Raw genomic sequence first — 18,400 nt, forward strand, 5'->3', positions numbered from 1 at the left:
CGCAGAGAAAAACGAATTGCAGGAAAAAGAGGATAAACGAGAGTTAAAGACAAAACTTACGAGGAAGGTGAGCGCTTGCATGACAGTTTGGGAAAAGTTTGTTGTTGTTTTTTTAGGCTCATTTGCATGTCCGTGAGTTCCATCGATGCTTCCCACAACCTTGTGAGCAAACACCGATCGTACCCAACATTATCAATCTCTTGTCGAAGTTTCACAAATCGAGAACTCCTATACTCTGACGTAATAACCATTGCGACTGTCGTATCTTGCATTCAATGTGTTATTGTGGTCCTGCAGTCATTTTTAACATCATGACCCTTAAGCTACTGTTAACTTTAAAGTCCTTTTTTCTTTTCTTTTTTTTCGACACAAGTGTGTGTCCACCCTCAGGAGAGCCAGGAAACAATATCTCTCCACTCTCAAGACCGAACTCTCAAACCTGTCTCCCTCTTCCAAATCCTGGTGGCGTCTGGTCAAATATATCCTATAGTCAATTTGAACCCCATGGGCTTTGAGGTTGTTATATCCACAATGCCATGTATGCGGTGTGAGTTCTGTATTGTTACAGTTAATGTCCTTCGGTCATTTTGTGAGTCTTGTGATTTTACATATCGGTGTGAAAGTAAAACTTTGTCAGAAATTAAATTAGAGATATATACATTGCTGAAAAATAGCCCGGTGGTGGCTGAATTGTTAAGAGAGCAAGAAGTAATATACTGCACAGGCCATTGTATAATCACAATTTACAAAACGCAAAACCACAAGATGGCAGGTCAGAGAGAGAGGGGGCAAGCGGGTCAGATACTGCAGGCCAGAGGGAGTTCTAAAGCCAAAGGGCATGGCTAAAGTGAGAGCTTCCTCTCGAGAATGGGTTTTATACTCAAGCCCAGCCCAACGCAAAACACATCTTCGCTTCCCGAGGCTAACCAACCACGAGTCACAAGGCTGTCTGCTCCCATGGTTTTTTTTTTGGTTTTTTTTGTATACTGAATCGAGGCTCGTGAAAGAGCTAACATTTATTTCACAAACAAATCAACCAGACAAACAAAATATATAAAAAGAGGGAGCGGAAGACAAGATGGGGAGAGAAGGGGAAGCACACAAACACTTTGAGAGCAGGGAGAAGTGTGGGAGGGAGAGGGCTTGGGGGGAGGAGGCGTGGGAAGGGGGGGGGGAAGGTATAAAACACAAGGGGACCAAGGACTTCCAGGACAGAAGTTGGTATTTCAAAAAAAAAAAAAGTGTAGGATTTTGGGTGAAATTAGCGGGGGTAGAAAACATCAAGGTTTTGGATGGGGGAAGATAAAAGATGGTGGTGAACAGCTGTTTTAAAGACCTGGAGGGTGGAGTGGGGTTGAAGAGAGTGAGGGAGTTTGTTCCAGAGGCGGGAGAAAAGAGGAGTGAAGGTGAGCAGAAAGTCTTGATTTTGGCAGTTTAACCATAAGAGGGTTGCAGGCAGATCTTGTGCGACCTGTAGGAATATTTGGGGGACAGAGCCCAGAGAGAGCTGGGGGGGCAAGGTCAGAGAGGAGTCGGTAGAAGACGGAAAGACCACCAACCTGCCTGCGGTGAGTGAGTGAAAGGCCCTTGGAGTTGGCTTCATCGCGGGAGATTCCAATGATTCTGAACGCTTTGGTTTCAACAGCGTGAAGACGAGCTAGGTGTGAGGCAGGAGCACCAGACCAGAGGGGAGAGCAGTATTCCATAGAGCTGCGGATGAAAGCCTTGTAAGTGGTGAGGAGCTCAGGTGTACCAAGGAAGGACTTCGCACGACGGAGGATGCCCAGTCGGCGACTGGCTTTGGAGGCCAGATTTGAAATGTGGTTTTCCCAGGAAAGATCATGGCAGATAGTGAGACCCAAAAGCTTGAGTGACAGAACTTCTTGGAGAGGATTATTCAGAAAGTGAATGGGAGGGTTGTCCAGTCGGTCTTTTCGGAGAGACATCGCAAGAGTGTGAGATTTGTCAGGATTGAAAGACATGTTCCACTTGTTTTCCCAGTCTGTGATTTTGTCCAGGTCTGCAGAGAGTGAGGAGGCTGCAGACTGCCGATCTGAGGGATGAGGAATGGAGCGACAGAGAGTAAAGTCGTCAGCAAAGAGATAGAGAGGATTTTCAAGAGAGTCAGAGAGATCATTGATGAAGACCAGAAAAAGCACAGGGCCCAGAACACTGCCTTGGGGAACTCCAGCCTGAACAGGAAGAGGAGATGAGAGAAACCCATTCAGGGCCACACGTTGACTATCACTAGAGAGGAAGTCCACCAGCCATGCGTGAAGATTTCCATGGATACTAAAGGAGGAGAGTTTGGTGAGCAGAGCGGGGTGCCAGACCGTATCGAAGGCACATGAAATGTCAAGGGAGACAGCTCTAATTTCCTGTTTGGCGTTGAGGACCTCCATCCATTGTTGAGACAGCAGAAGCAGCATGTCCAGAGTAGAGTGACCAGGTCTGAAACCAAATTGATGGTCAGAGATCAAGCCATTGGAGAAGAGGAAAGATTTCATATCTGAAGCAATGATGGATTCCATGACTTTGCTGATAATTGGGAGAAGGCTAATTGGTCTGTAGTTGCTAGGATCTGTTTTTGTACCTTTTTGTGCAAAGCGGTGATGTTGGCTGATTTCCAAGCAGATGGCAGATGACCTTGAGCAAAAGAGAGGGTGAAAAGAACAGAGAGAGGGATTGAAAGAGCGGAAGAACATGATTTTAGGACCCGTGGGCTGATGCCATCAGGACCAGTTGCAGAATCAGAGTCGAGGGTTGACAGAAACTTTTCCACCTTGTCAGGAGGAAAGGACACAGAGTCCAGTAGCAGCTGGGTATGACTGGGTATGGTGGGTACAGAGAGGGATGGGTTTGGGACACAAGATTTAGAGGCAAACAGAGTTGAGCCATTCAGCTTTTTCACGTGCCGAGTCAGCCGTGTAGTCGTTTGAGGTGAGGGAGGGGATGGAGGGGGAACAAACACCAGAAGCAGATTTGACCAGACGCCACCAGGATTTGGAAGAGGGAGACAGATAAGAGAGTTCGGTCTTGAGAACGGTGAGATATTGTTTCCTGGCTCTCCTGAGGGTGGACACACACTTGTTTCTGGCTTTGTGAAAGGAAATGAGATTTCCTTCCGTTGGATTTGCTTTCCAGGAGACGAAAGCAAGTTGTTTCTGGGCAACAGCCTCACCACAAGATTCCATGTACCATGGACGGGAGGAAGGGTATGACAACTGAAGATGAGATGGGATAAATCTGTGCATGAGAGAGAGCAATTTACTTTGAAAGAATTCCCAGGATGAGTTGATGTCAGAGGCGGTCGAGATGGGAGACCAGTCCAGATGATTGATGGCTGCTTGAAGACCGTGCCAGTTGGCCTGAGTGAAATGCCAGGCTCGTCGACGCTGAGGAGGCTCTCTGAGAATGGTCAGAGAGATGTCCACTTTAACAAGCACATGATCAGATGAGCCGATTGGAGCAGAAGAAGAGCAGCAGCCATTTTCAGGGAAATTAGTCATAACCAAGTCCAGAAGAGAAGATGCTCCGTTGACTGAGATCCGGGTCGGGAAATTGACAGATTGTGTCAGTCTCAGTGAGTCGCAGAAGTCCTTTGCTGAAGAGCCATGGCTGGTGAAAGAGGTACCCGCACCCAGCCAACTGGCATGGTGACAACTGAAATCACCACATATGAGGAAGAGAGAGTTGGGATGGGTAGATAGAAGTTGGTCCATATTATCAGACAGCGAGATGTAGATGGAGTCATCACTGTTTGGTGGACAGTACAACACACATATGAACAAAAGGTGGGAGCGAAGGGGAAGCCGTAGCCGAAGGTATTCCTGGGGGTGAGGTGGAGAGAGGGCAGTGGAGGGCGAGTGAGGAAGAGAGTTTTTAAAACAAGTGAATCCACTTGGATTCCGCCCAGGTTGGCACATGGAAATTATGATGTAGCATAATTATCATCTCGGGTCAAGATTTGAAATTATGCCATGGTTTTTGTAAAATTGCTACTAGTATTCACATTATGTACTTTCACCAAAACATACATCATCATAGAAACATACATAGAATTTGGGTCCTCTGGGTCATTTGGGTCATTTGGGTCCTCTGGGTCCTCTGGGTCCTCTGGGTCCTCTGGGTCATTTGGGTCCTCTGGGTCCTCTGGGTCCTCTGGGTCATTTGGGTCCTCTGGGTCATTTGGGTCCTCTGGGTCATTTGGGTCCTCTGGGTCATTTGGGTCCTCTGGGTCATTTGGGTCCTCTGGGTCATTTGGGTCCTCTGGGTCATTTGGGTCCTCTGGGTCATTTGGGTCCTCTGGGTCATTTGGGTCATTTGGGTCCTCTGGGTCATTTGGGTCCTCTGGGTCCTCTGGGTCCTCTGGGTCCTCTGGGTCCTCTGGGTCATTTGGGTCCTCTGGGTCCTCTGGGTCATTTGGGTCCTCTGGGTCATTTGGGTCCTCTGGGTCATTTGGGTCCTCTGGGTCATTTGGGTCCTCTGGGTCATTTGGGTCCTCTGGGTCATTTGGGTCCTCTGGGTCATTTGGGTCCTCTGGGTCATTTGGGTCCTCTGGGTCATTTGGGTCCTCTGGGTCATTTGGGTCCTCTGGGTCATTTGGGTCCTCTGGGTCATTTGGGTCCTCTGGGTCATTTGGGTCCTCTGGGTCATTTGGGTCCTCTGGGTCATTTGGGTCCTCTGGGTCATTTGGGTCCTCTGGGTCATTTGGGTCATTTGGGTCCTCTGGGTCATTTGGGTCCTCTGGGTCATTTGGGTCCTCTGGGTCATTTGGGTCCTCTGGGTCATTTGGGTCCTCTGGGTCATTTGGGTCCTCTGGGTCATTTGGGTCCTCTGGGTCATTTGGGTCCTCTGGGTCATTTGGGGCCTCTGGGTCATTTGGGTCCTCTGGGTCCTCTGGGTCATTTGGGTCCTCTGGGTCCTCTGGGTCCTCTGGGTCATTTGGGTCCTCTGGGTCCTCTGGGTCCTCTGGGTCATTTGGGTCCTCTGGGTCATTTGGGTCCTCTGGGTCATTTGGGTCCTCTGGGTCATTTGGGTCCTCTGGGTCATTTGGGTCCTCTGGGTCATTTGGGTCCTCTGGGTCATTTGGGTCCTCTGGGTCATTTGGGTCATTTGGGTCCTCTGGTTCATTTGGGTCCTCTGGGTCATTTGGGTCCTCTGGGTCATTTGGGTCCTCTGGGTCATTTGGGTCCTCTGGGTCATTTGGGTCCTATATTCCTATCCTATAACATATATATCCTATAACCTATCCTATATATATCCTATATCATATAACATATATCCTATATATCCTATAACATAACATATAACAAATATATCCTATATTATGTACTAGCGAGCGGCCGCGTACCAGCCAAAGGGGTAGCCCATGGTTAGCCTAAATATAGATTTGATGACGTCATGTTTACACATCTGAGCGACAGAAACTGGCTACACATCTGAGCGACAGAAACGGAGCTTCACTTTTGGAGAGACAGAAATTCCCAGGCAAACGCTATAACGCACCAGGTTTACAACCTGTGCGTTAATAAAGATAGCAACCCCACCTCCAGGACGAGGCTCAGGTCCATCATACCGGAGGAGGGAGTAACCTGGGAGAGATACCAAGGAATCAGAGACATCATGAAGGAGGAAAGTTTCTGTTAAGCAGCTCACATGTGGTTTGTCAGAAGCAACCTGTATGGAGAGATCAGTCAAGTTTGAGCGAAGGCCCCGGATGTTTGAGGTCCATACCGTTAATGAAAAGGAAGGGGGAGCATCGGGTACAGAACAGGGGGGGGGGGGGGGTAGGGTAAGATGTGGAAGAGGAGGAAGAGGTAGGGAGAGCTGTTGAAGGTGTGTCAGAGATTTCAGAGATTTCAGAATAGCTTGGAGAAAGGGAAGAATGGGGTGGACAAAAGGTTTGATGGAGATTGGGTGAGGCACAGTGAGGTGTTATTTGAGGGGGAAGAGCGAGGCAGAAGGTTGGGGGAGATGAAGGTGAAAGTTGGAAGGGGGAAGAAGCAGGGAGGATGCCTTGAGGAGGAGGAGGGGTGAGAGGGGAGGAGCGAGGGAGAGTCTCGGAGGGGAGGGGTGTGGGGGGAGTTTAGGAGGGAGGGGAGGGAAGAGGCAAGGGGGGAGATTTGAAAGCGATGGGTGATGGGGAAGATTTGGAGGGGAGGGGCAAGGGGGTAGATTTGAAGGGGAGGGGTGATGGGGAAGTTTTGGAGGGGAGGGGTGATGGGGAAGTTTTTGAGGGAAGGGGTGATGGGGAAGATTTGGAGGGGAGGGGCAAGGGGGAAGATTTGAAAGGGATGGGTGATGGGGAAGATTTGGAGGGGAGGGGCAAGGGGGAAGATTTGAAAGGGATGGGTGATGGGGAAGATTTGGAGGGGAGGGGCAAGGGGGAATATTTGAAAGAGATGGAAAGATTGATGGAAAAGAAATTGAAAAGAAAAGAAAAGAAATTGATGGAAAGATTTCCATCAATCACAGACCCCATTGGTACACCCCAATCAATCACAGACCCCAATCATTGCTCTGAGGCTTAATGACTCTCCACCCGAGGCCCTCATGTGTCTCAGTTTGGGAACCCCTGCCCTAAGGACATTCACCTATCCCAGCCTCAGCAACCAAAAAAACCCCGCCTCCCATGTGTTGATGGACAGCCGAGGAGGAGGAGTTATTTCGCTCTGTGGGTGAGCGTGGTGGAGCGGTGGCGTGTTGACGGTGGGTGGATTAAATTTGTTGCCCCAACCATACCCGGCCCCACCTGGTTTGCAGAGGAGAAAATTACAAGAGATGCCTTCACCTAGTTATCTCTGCAAACACAATATCCCGTCTTGTGCGGAACATTTTACATTGACTCCTTACCCTGAAACATGCACTTAATACAAGTAAGGAGTTCTAAAGCTACACAAACATATACGGTGTTTACAACCTTTATCTAACCATTGGCCCTTCCCCACCAAATTACTCCAGAATATGGTCAGTGTAAAATGCAGGATGGCTTTAAGACTTGCTCATTTCCACCGGAATGTGCAGGCTCGGCTATGGCTAAACCCATTGCCTCATTTAGACATTCACGTTGGGTTGGGAATCGAACTAGATGAGAGGTAAGTGCGCTACATGTGCACCATCTGCTCAAGACCACAACAACTGGCTCCACTAACCCTGAAAGGAGCGGCGAAATGTGGTGAAGTGTAAAATATGGTTTTATCCCAAACATGTGTTAATTTACATCACTAACTTTGGCTCACAGCTCAGCACGCGGCCCACAGTCGAAGAGCTGCGTGAAAAGAAGATTCTTCTCCACTTCAGTGACTACGTAGAAGTGGCAGGGGCTCAGGATTATGACCGGCGCTCCGACAAACCTTGGACCCGGCTCACATCAGCCGACAAGGTGCGCTCAACCGCTGGTCTTATGGGTTTCTTAGAGAGACATACCCGGTCTTTCGAATTCAGTTTCTAAGGCTTATGGGGAGCTTGTAAATTCGTCAGTTAGGACGAGACTTGTGAAGATGGGAAAGTACTTCCCTATGATCTTCAAACATTAACAGACAATAGATACATCGCCGCAGTATATGGGGTTTGGAATTGGGATCCCAGCATCATGAGCCATATGCTCAGATGGGAATGCCAAATGATTCAGCAGGACTTTTCAAAAAGGACTCAGAAGGGTTTTGTGAGGGTTCCTCCATTTTATATACGTTTTGCATTCAGTTGTTACCTACGCCACCAAAGGTGGACGGAGGTTATGTTTTCACCCGTGTCTTTATTATTTATTTATCTGCCTGTGGACGATATATCTCAAAATGTTATGGATGGATTTGACGAAACTTGGTGGACAGGTTGTGTTTGTGATGAGGACGAATTGATTCAATTTGGGTAAAGATCCTGATGCAATAATTTTATTTTTTGATTTTAAGCGATTCTTCACCAATTGAGAGACTGGGTAAACAATTATATATAACATGATATTTTAAAAAGTTATTGGCGGATTATGACAAAACTTGGTGGATGAATTGGGTAGGTGACAAGAATAAGCTGCTTTGATTTAGATTCAGGTCCGGACGCAGATCCGGCCTATCAGAGGGATACAAAATGTAAACTGTTCAGCTTGCAGAGGAATGCGCTTTACTTAGTACCTTTCAAGGTCTTCATGTGACTGATTCACTGATCATGTGACTGATGTGACTTCACGACCATCTGTACAGGGCATTTTAATAACTGTACAAAGTTCACGCATCCAGAACTTTAGAAGCAAAATCGTTTGAACTCCGAGCAGAATGACGGGGGCAATGGATTAACAGACAGAAATGGTGCAAAGATATGAAAGAAGGTGAAAAAGTTTGGAGCTGAGCATTAAATTTAATCTTGAGGAAGGTAACAAGGAAGGGGTTTGTGTCAGAGCACATGGGACCTGGAGGGGCAGGAGCTGTTTCAGAGGTAAGATGGCAGATGGAGCAAGACCAGAATGGAATCAATAAAGAAACTGCATCACCAACAAACTACCTCCTCTGAGGAGGAAGTAGAGCCTGAAACTCAGCTTCCTGATGCAATTTCCAAATGCTATGGAGGGCCTTTGGTTTCAGGTTCGCAAACAGATAGCATGTACCCCCTGGATGAAAGCTTTTACCATTATACGCTGGGGATGGTCGAGGAAGGACTTGTCCATGCAGATAATTCTGAAACGAACGCAACCATGGAGATATGATTTGCGCAAGATAGATGAACCTGATAATGAGGCCCAGAAGCTCCAGAGACTGCACCTATTCTAGAGACTGTCTACAAAATAGATTAGGGGATTTGTCTGACAATTTTACAGAGGGGTAAAGTGAGATTATGGTCTTTCTTGCATTGAAAGACATGAAGTAGATGATAGGTTCCTTGTGTTTTTGCAGATCAGCAAACAAGGATGCTGCCACAGCCGGCCTAGTGGAGAGGTGCAGAACTATGCTGCACAAAGTCACTTGCCAAGTGCGACAATGGCTGATTCAGCACCAAAGACATGTTGTTGATGTATATAAAGAACAGGATTGGTCACAGAACGCCATCTTGAGTGACACCAGCCTCCAGAGGTACAGCATATGATAGAATTCCGTCCAACGCAACCTGATACTTGTGCGTATGCGACGAATCTGATCGACAGTCCAGGAGGGAATTTTGACACCGTGTTGACACTGATGACAGCCTGGTGTTGGCTTAGCGGTTAGGGTGCTGGCTTGGGATCCTAGGATCCTAGGTTCGAATCCCGGTTGACTCAGCCTGTCATCCTTCTGAGGTCGGCAAATTGAGTACCAGCTCACTGGTAATTCCCTGTGTGTCGCACCAGCATATGGTCCATACGGACCGACGGTCGCGTGTCCCCGATCTCGGGGAGGTCCAAGAGGCGATCGGCCCGTGCGTCCACCGTAAGGCCGAACGTGGCGAGGAGGAGATGCTTGACCGCCTCGTACTTGCCGTCGGCCGGTGGATCCCTTCGGACCGATACGATGTGGGTGGCCGTGCCGGGCCTGAGGGCGGCGACCACGTGGCAGTACATGGTCTCGTCCACCGTGATGCCTCAAAGTCGAAACTGGGCTTCCGCCTGCAGGAACCAAACTTCGGCTTGTGACTCCCAGAATTCGGGGAGCTTGATGGAGACCGCGTTGGTAGCCATTGTTGCGGCGGTTTCGGGTAGTCAGCGATGGCTGACTCGAATGTCGGAGGTCACCAATGAAGCACGCAGTGCTACGCGCGTGACTTGCTACCAAGGAGGAAGCGGACAACGCGGTAAGTTTATAGTTCTTTATTCCAAAGAGGTCACTGTAGCACTGGCGTGCTCCGGGCTGCGCGCCCGGTGTATATCCTGAGGCCACGCCTACCCCTAGGGCGTGGCTGCCGCCCACTTGGTGCGCGGAATGATGTCACCACGCCAGTGGGCTTTCGTGTACGCCACAAAATAACTAAAAACGAAAGCACGGTTTAAACCACGTTAGGAAAAAACGTGGTTTAAACAAACCCTCACTGTGCTGGCTCTCCCTCTCTCTGTCTCGAAGGAGGGGAAAAAGAGGGACAGGTGGTAACGAAGCAGGAAGGGAGGAAAAAGGTCAACAGACATGACAAAAGGAAAAAAAAAACAAAGGAAAGGGAAAGGTAAAAAGGGAGGTGGGGAGAGGACGAAGACAACACGAGGGGAGAGAGAGAGAGAGAGAGAGAGAGAAAGAGAAAGAGAAAGAGAAAGAGAAAGAAAAAAAGAAGAAAAAAAGAGAAAGAAAGAAAAAGTTTTAAACTCTTTTTATTATAAAAGTATAAAACAAGAGTACCACCAAAAGCAATTCATCAGTAAAATCATAGCAATCCTGGAAGGAAAAAACAATCGGTGCACTGCAAACCAAGCGACAGAAAAGGTGCAAATACCAAAAAAAACACGAGGAGCAAATCTAGGCATAATTTCGAAACTAGGCATAATTTTATATGTACAAATTTACAATCGCATCTGCAACCCTGAGGAGAGACTTAAGAAAGAAAGAGCAGGTCAAGACCAGGGGGAGAAAAACGCCGGCAAGGAGAAGCATGGAACAGTGTATAAGAAACACCCACACTGTATTATACAGAAATTAACAATTTGTTATCTTGGACCTCACAAATCCCTCTAACACACCAGGTCGCAACAAAATTTGCAAGGTCGTTTGCAGTTTGGACACAGCCAAATTCAAGCTTGAGCCTTGCTGACACCAACGAACTAAAAAACCATAATACTGCATTCCTGCATGGGTCTGCTGTCCAGCTTTGCCTTCCGCGACAGGTATACGGCCAGTTTAGCAGTAGCGGTTAGGAACCCGAATACAATAGATGTGGTTCCCTTTTTGGGAGGAAAGCCAAAGATGTAAGCTTTCAAGGAAAAGGTAACCCGCAATCTATGGGAAATAAAATTTAACCAATGAAACAAAGGAGAAAGTCTTTCACAATTAATGAAAGCATGAAACAAATCTTCCCTCACCGGACAAAAGGGGCAACAGCCGGAAATGGGGGGAAAAAAACGAATGACAGCATTGGAAGGAACAATCCAGTGGGCCAAACGCCACTGAAGGTCACCTGTTCTTTTAGAAATAAGTCCAGCATACATTGTATCCCATAAAGAAGGCTCAGAGGGGGGACCGGGAGGCAAGAGTCCTTTCCACCAGGTAACCCCAGCTAGAGGTGGGTCCCCAGGAAGAAGTTTCACACAAGACCTATAAATACTCTTGCTGCTCATAGCATGGAAGGGGGGTGACCCTGCGCTCATGGGGGGCAGCTCGTTTGGGGTAAAAGCGACACCTAATTTTGGGACTGTGGGCTCAACCTCTGTGTCCTGCGTCCAATGTAGGCCTAGCTGGTGGCCCCTTCGGATCACCGCTCTTAGTATGTTCCCGATTTGCCTCCTGGACCGAACACCTGTTAGGTCCGCCAGCTCGTTCGGAGGCTTCCATCCCTGTCCAGAGTCATGCCGGAGATGACACACTTTCAGGATGTTGGCCACTATAAAATGCGGGCAGAAGTCGCGACTCCTCGGGATATCGGGGAAAAGTGGGTTGAAAAATAAAGGCTCGTGTGCATACATGTTAGTGCCATACGAGTCTGTTTGGCGACTTATCGAAACGCCCTGCCAGGCATTCAAGAGGCTCTGATAAAAGACTGGGAGCAGAGATGTATCGACGTGTTGAAGGTTGGTCAGGAAAAGTTCCTGTCCGTATCCGAGCCTCCCAGCTCGTTGAAGAATGGAGCAGGCTAAGGGCTTTCCTGGTAGGTGTTCTGCATAAAGCAAGCGTTGGATGGAGCGGAGCCGGAAGGCCAACAGGCGGCATTTCACATCGACTAGGCCATGACCACCCTCGGCCTAGGGACAACATATGGCGCTGGGTCGAACCAGTGGTAGCCTCCCCCAAAAAAATCCAACAGTTTCCTCTGGATAGCTTGGAGCAAAACCTCCGGTGGTTGCAGGCAGATGAACCGGTGCCACAAAAGGGTAGTGACGAGGTTGTTGACAACTAGCGCGCGACCCTTATAGGAAAGGTGGGGTAGAGCTCTTTTCCATCGGTTCAAACGTCCACCTACCTGGTCAATGATCCTGTCCCAATTGTTCTGGGCATTCTGAGGAGGACCGAGGAAGACGCCCAAATACTTGATGCCATCGTTTGCCCACACTAGCTCTGCAGGAAGGGGAGGTGGTGGTAATAACGGTGGCATAGGTAAGTCATTTTTTGGAAAGGGGATCCACAGAGCCTTGCTTTCCCCCAAATTACACCTGAATGATGAGGCAAGGTTGAAGTCCGACAAACACTTTGCCATGGCGTCACTGTCACATTTTCTTTTTATAATGACACAAAGGTCGTCGGCATAAGCTGACAGGGTCAAAGGTGGGTGTCCTGGAGAAAGGACAAGTCCAGGGATATCCTTTCTGAGGGCGATTAAGAGGGGCTCCAAGGCGAGGGCAAATAATAGACCTGAAAGTGGACAACCTTGCCTTACCCCTCTCTGAACCTTTATGGGTGGGCAAAATTCGTTGTTAACTTTGATCAAGCTGGAGATGTTTGCATATAACAAAGCTATGTAGGCTCTAAAATTAGTGCCGAGCCCGCAAGCTTGTAACACATGACACAAAAACTCATGATCAATGCTATCAAAGGCCTTTGCAAGGTCAAGAAACACCAATCCAAAATCCTCTTTGACACATTTACCAGTTAACAAATCTCTGACTAGGAATATGTTGTCATAGATGGATCTGCCAGGGATGCCGCAACTTTGATCAGGTGACACCAGGTCCCCAATAACTGTCTTCAACCGGTTCGCAAGGACCTTGGAAAACAGTTTGTAATCCGTGCACAACAAAGAGATCGGACGCCAGTTTGACAGGTGTCGGAGATCGCCAGTCTTGGGTAGCAGGCAGAGTACTGCTCTTCTAAAACTGAGCGGTAATTCTCTGGATAAAAGAGATGCATCCAGAACATTGAGCAGCTCTGGGCCCAAAATGTCCCAGAATGCCGAAAGAAATTCGGCCGGTAGGCCATCGATGCCAGGGGCTTTTCCCGACTCCATCTCAGCAAGTGCACCAGTTAGCTCTGGAAGGGTAATTGGAGCATCCAGTTCCAGACGTTCGGCCTCAGCCAGGGAAGGAAGATGAGAGGTCAAAACATTCATCATTTCGTGAGAAACTGTTTTGGCCTTGAAAAGTTCAGAAAAGAAATCGATTACATTTAATCTTATATCACTCGGATTTGTTAGGATGTTCCCCCCTGGGTCCAAAACCGAAGATATAAGTCGTGCTGGTTTCTCTACAGTTTCTAGGTGAAAGAAAGCCTTAGTTGGGGTATCTGAAACCTTTATATTCTGTATTCTTAGCCTAACTAGTGTGCCCGCTGCTTTTTCATGGATCAAATCCCTTAATTGGGCCTTCTCGAGTAGCAACCGATAGTTCACTGGGTTGCTCTCATTGGCCAACTTGCTCTCTAACCTTAAGATGTCTGCTTCCAAGCAAGCCATCGTGATATGTTTTACATTGGTACAGTGCGAATTAAATTGTTGACAAAATACTCGAATTTGGGCCTTTAGGTTATCCCACCAGAGACTAATTGAGGAGAAAGAAGATTTTTTAGTACTCATTTCAGCCCAGAAATCACGAAAGGAGTCTGTAAATAAACTATCTTCTAAAAGTTTAACGTTAAACTTCCAGTAACTATTTCTGCATGTGGGTCGAGGAAAAGAAAGATCTAAGGTAACCATATGGTGGTCTGAAAACAATGACGGAAAACAACCTGAAGAGGCCGCGACGTTCCTAAAGGGTACATTAATGTACCAGCGGTCGAGTCTTGCCGAAGACACCCGGCCATTGGCACATCGACACCAGGTAAACTGGACTATGTTGGGTGATGCAATCGCCAAACATCCAGTAGACCGGCCATCTTAAATAAACGGGATAGGTCCGCATGGGACTCGGGGTGGGGTTCTGCAGAGTTTCTGTCCTTCGAAGGGTCAAAGATGCAATTAAAGTCACCACCAATGCACACACATTGGTCGAGATCAACCGATTTCAGGTGGTTTACCATGGAGGTGAAGAAGGCCTTTCGGTCCTTGCTCTCACTAGGTGCGTACACATTGAAAATGGTACAGCGGAAGTTTTGATGTGCAAGCTGAAGGGAAATAAGCCGGCCTTTTATGACTTCCTGAAAATGACAAGACTCAAAAGCTAGACCTGGCTTTAGAAAAAACCCAACCCCAGCAGATGAGCCTGACAGATTGCTAAAATAGCATTGCCCTTTGAAAGTTTGGCACCAGTCATGTTCCACGTTAGATGTGATGTGGGTCTCTTGTAGTAAAAGAACATTTGCCTTTTTACGATCAAACAAGTTTTTGACTTGGGCCTGACGGAGGTGACTTTCACCCCCACCATTCATGTTTAAGGTCGCAAAGGAAATGTTTTTCATTCCGTGGTAATGAAATCGCCCTGTGCTTGGGAACACTCCGTACCTGCTCAGGTAACAAACTTTCTTAACCTCTGGAATTGAGATTTCGTCAGGTCAAAATCCTCACGCGCTTTGATTATTGCCTTTGCGGTGCAAATGAATGCAGCCAAGTCAGGGAAATAGTCTTTAATGACAATGTTGTGGTGACGATACGTTTCGTTAAGGAAGGTAAGAATGAGTTGAGGGGATACCTGCGAGTGACCGACCTGTCATCGCTTGTGACAGCGCGGTTGCCTCAATGTCATCTTCGGACTCAGACACGTCAGATAACATGTCGTCAGGATCTGGGGTATTACCCGCTGCCCCCGCGGTCTTGTCTGGAGGCACCTTCACAAGTTTCCCAAGGTGTTCCCGAGAGCACTCGTTAACACTTTGGTGGATATTTGTATCTGGGGTCGGAGCTTGGGTTTGAGATCCCAGCAAACTCAGATTTACCGGCCCCGTTTGTACAGTGGGAACGTTTATTGAATCCTTAGTCTGCTCGGTATTTAAAGGGGGGACAAGCGGAAAAACATTTCCCAGCTCGGAAATGGTAATACTTTCACTGGAGGTTTCGCACTCGGAAACTTCCAGGTGAGAGGTACAAATTATATTTTTCGGCTCATTTACATAATGAGACTCGCTGGTGTCATTGACAACGGTATTCATGTACTCAGTTGGTGAGGGAATGTCAGAGGGACACTCGGACACATGTGCACCGGAAATGGTGCCGCCCATGACCGCCTTCTTTGCAGCACCAGCGAAATTGCTTGGCGCTGGTGCTCTTCGCTTTTTAGCATACACTATGGATTCTTCGTTCATGGGTTCGGGAAAGGGGGCAATGCTAGTTGTGTCAGTCACGTCGGTGGGTGTCATCACATTGGAATCGGAAAGCACCGGTGTGACAGACGACTCAGTCGGGGTGTCAGAAGGTACGGTCGGGGTGTCAGAAGGTACGGTCGGGGTGTCAGAAGGTACGGTCGGGGTGTCAGAAGGTACGGTCGGGGTGTCAGAAGGTACGGTCGGGGGTCAAAGGGTACGGTCGGGGGGTCAAAGGGTACGGTCGGGGTGTCAGAAAGTACGGTTGGGGTGTCAGAAGGTACGGTCGGGGTGTCAGAAGGTACGGTCGGGGTGTCAGAAGGTACGGTCGGGGTGTCAGAAGGTACGGTCGGGGCATCCGAAGGTGCGGTCAGGGTGTCAGAGGGTACGGTCCGGGTGACGGAAGGTAAGGTAGGGGTGACAGGAGATACGGTCCGGGTGACGGAAGGTATGGTAGGGGTAACAGGAGATACGGTCCGGGTGTCAGCGAGCATGGTCGAGGTGTCAGAAGGCGCGGTGGAGGGATTGGCCTTTTTACAAACCCTTTCGTTATGTCCTGGTTCACCACACTTCGGACAAGAGGCCTTAGGACAGAATCTTTTAACGTGTCCGAATTCTCCACAATTAAAGCGTGTTAAGGAGGCTGAGGAAGCATACATGTGGTATTCCCGATCATCCAACGATACTTTAAAGGATATATTTAAACCTGTATCGGCTCCGCGATCCGGGAGAATCATGTACACCTGCCTCCTAAAGCTCATTACGTGTTTGACACGATCGCTGCGACACCCGAGCGGAATCATTGAGATTCGGGAGACAATTTTACCGTAACGAGACAGGACGGATAGGAGTTTCTCGCCTGGCATGAACGGTGGAACGTTGGATATTGTTATCTTGGTCGCTGGCGTATCCATAGGGGATACCGGAATATAATGACCCCCTTTTATGGTTAGACCGGTACTAACGACGTCATGAACGAGTTTTTCTTCTGACACGAACACAACAAATTTCTGGTTCATTCGTGATGCCGCACGAACATTACCGTCTCCTATGATGGATCCCACGGCAAGGATAATGTCCTCAGTAGGAGCTCCTTCAGGCGGAACACATGCGAATGCATGCTTACGCGTTAAATTTTCGAACGTCTCGTAACGAGAGCGTGTATTCGCCATACCAGCGAAATTTCCCCCCCCCACCCCCCTGTCCGAACCGGACAAGAAGGTGTCAAACTAAATAATCGAACTAAAGTAAATACTAAACGTGCATTATAAGCACAAAAATGGCTTACAAAGCGTCGTCAAAGCCAGTAGGCCGCACCCAAAATGGGCTCGCTCTCAATCCTCTCTCTCTCTCTCTCTCTCTCTCGAAGACAAGGGTGCAGAATGGATGAAAACACAATGCCGAAGCACACAGGATGGAAAAGGAGAGGGAGGGGGGGCAGGGGAGGGCAGGAGAGGGGGAAAAACTCACAACGGACTCACCAAAACACAGAGCAGTTGCTCACAGCCGCCATGACGCCACGGCCACCACAAACGGCCTGCAGGGGGTGAGAGAGAGAGATTTGTTAAGAAATGGGTTCCAGGCAGTATGCCTGGATAATAGTGGACTCGTCATTGAGGATATAGTGGACGACCTGCCGGTTATACCAATCTGTCAGATTAAGCTGCCAGACAAGGTGATGCCTTGTTGGATACCCGGCCACCAACAATGAAACAGACACTTTCAAGAGTACATGATCAGAGAAGCCAATGGAAGCAGAGGGACAGCAGGAAAGATAGATATTATCAAGTCAAGTCAAGCAACAAGTGACATACAGACAAATACGATTGGAAATCCTATCCTACTATTTAGTATATGGCAATGTCTATATGTCTGTTCCTTATAAAATTCGACATCGGCTTGGCCGACCTCCACCAAATTTTGTATTCGTGTTTGAGGTACCCAGGGTCAGGACATCGACATTAAATAAACCCCCCTCCCACTCCCACAAGTGTTGGGAAAGTTGTGATTTTGGCCTGTACACATGGAAGAGGGCAAGTGGTTGAACCACTGACCCCTGCCAGAGTTGAACCACTGACCCCAGGGATAACAATGCCAATTTTGAAAACAAATCCTGTCGCTCCCGGAGCGGGTATGAATAGTTCAACAAATTGTTTGAGGCTAGAAGCATCACAAGAGGCCTTGGCTGTAACACCATGGACAATGGTGTTTAGAGTATTACAATGTTGAACCTTAACTTTCTGAAACTTGTCCAGCATGACAAAATTCAAATATTGCATATCAAAACGATGTCAGTTGGCTTCAAACTAACATGAGCAAAGGAAGTGGCCACAAAAAAGTGGACAACTTACTCAGTTGGAGGTTGTGCACAACATCACAGCGTGGCATGAATGTGGATGACATCTGGTGATGGTTTGTACCATTCCTGAGGGAAGACCGAGTATAGTTGTGTCAATGAGGATGGTTACGATGGAGGCATTCTGATGTCATCGTCTGGACAATCTCAAAAGTATGATGATTTTTCCAGTTTTTTGTTTTTTTCCTTTGCAGGTATATCTGATATATATATGGAGTGACGTGGAACACAAGGGTAACATATCGTATTAGCAAAATTGTTTTTCGAGGATAACAGCTTAATTGAATTGGTGGCCAGCTTGCCATTGACATGTTCATTCTGTGTTTGAAGGGGTTGGGGTTTGAACAAAAATGAATTGCCATCTGATGCAGGGCCAGCAGAGGGAGCTGCATCATGGAGCGCTCCACACCCAAGATGGGGACATAAAGCCGGCAGTCCTGTGCGCATTTAGGTTGTACATTCCGAAGTTACCATGATATCTTTCTTACCTAGCAGGCTTCATGTGCCAGGACCCGAGTCAAGCAGCCTGATCGTGCCTTTCTGTGTAATTCGCGTTATCTGCGATAGGCAAGAATACTTTGGTGTGAATAGTGTACCAGCACTGTGGGCTAAATGCGCTCTACGTACATAAACTACCTTGCGATACCTCTGAATTACCTCGTATGCAAAAGAGCAGGCCATTAGTCTCGTCTTGAGATTTGCAGGGCAGCTGTACTCTGATATTTTTTTTTTTACAAAGGATGAAGTTACTGGGCAAGTGCAATGGTAAAATGACAGATTC

At 48.0% G+C, this 18,400-nt stretch overlaps 1 protein-coding gene across 1 annotated transcript in view; it reads left to right on the forward strand.

The window, feature by feature from the left end:
- Positions 1–18,400, forward strand: part of LOC137436692 (phosphatase and actin regulator 1) — a 120,244-nt gene that overhangs the window by 90,650 nt on the left and 11,194 nt on the right. Inside the window, exons 4-5 of the mRNA XM_068130692.2 lie at positions 6–67; positions 7,244–7,384. Coding sequence (XP_067986793.2) covers positions 6–67; positions 7,244–7,384 — 203 coding nt within the window. The remainder of the gene's footprint in view (positions 1–5; positions 68–7,243; positions 7,385–18,400) is intronic.

Source organism: Myxine glutinosa, chromosome 11, assembly GCF_964187855.1.
Source record: "Myxine glutinosa chromosome 11, kmMyxGlut1.1, whole genome shotgun sequence".
Taxonomy (NCBI): Eukaryota; Metazoa; Chordata; class Myxini; order Myxiniformes; family Myxinidae; genus Myxine; species Myxine glutinosa.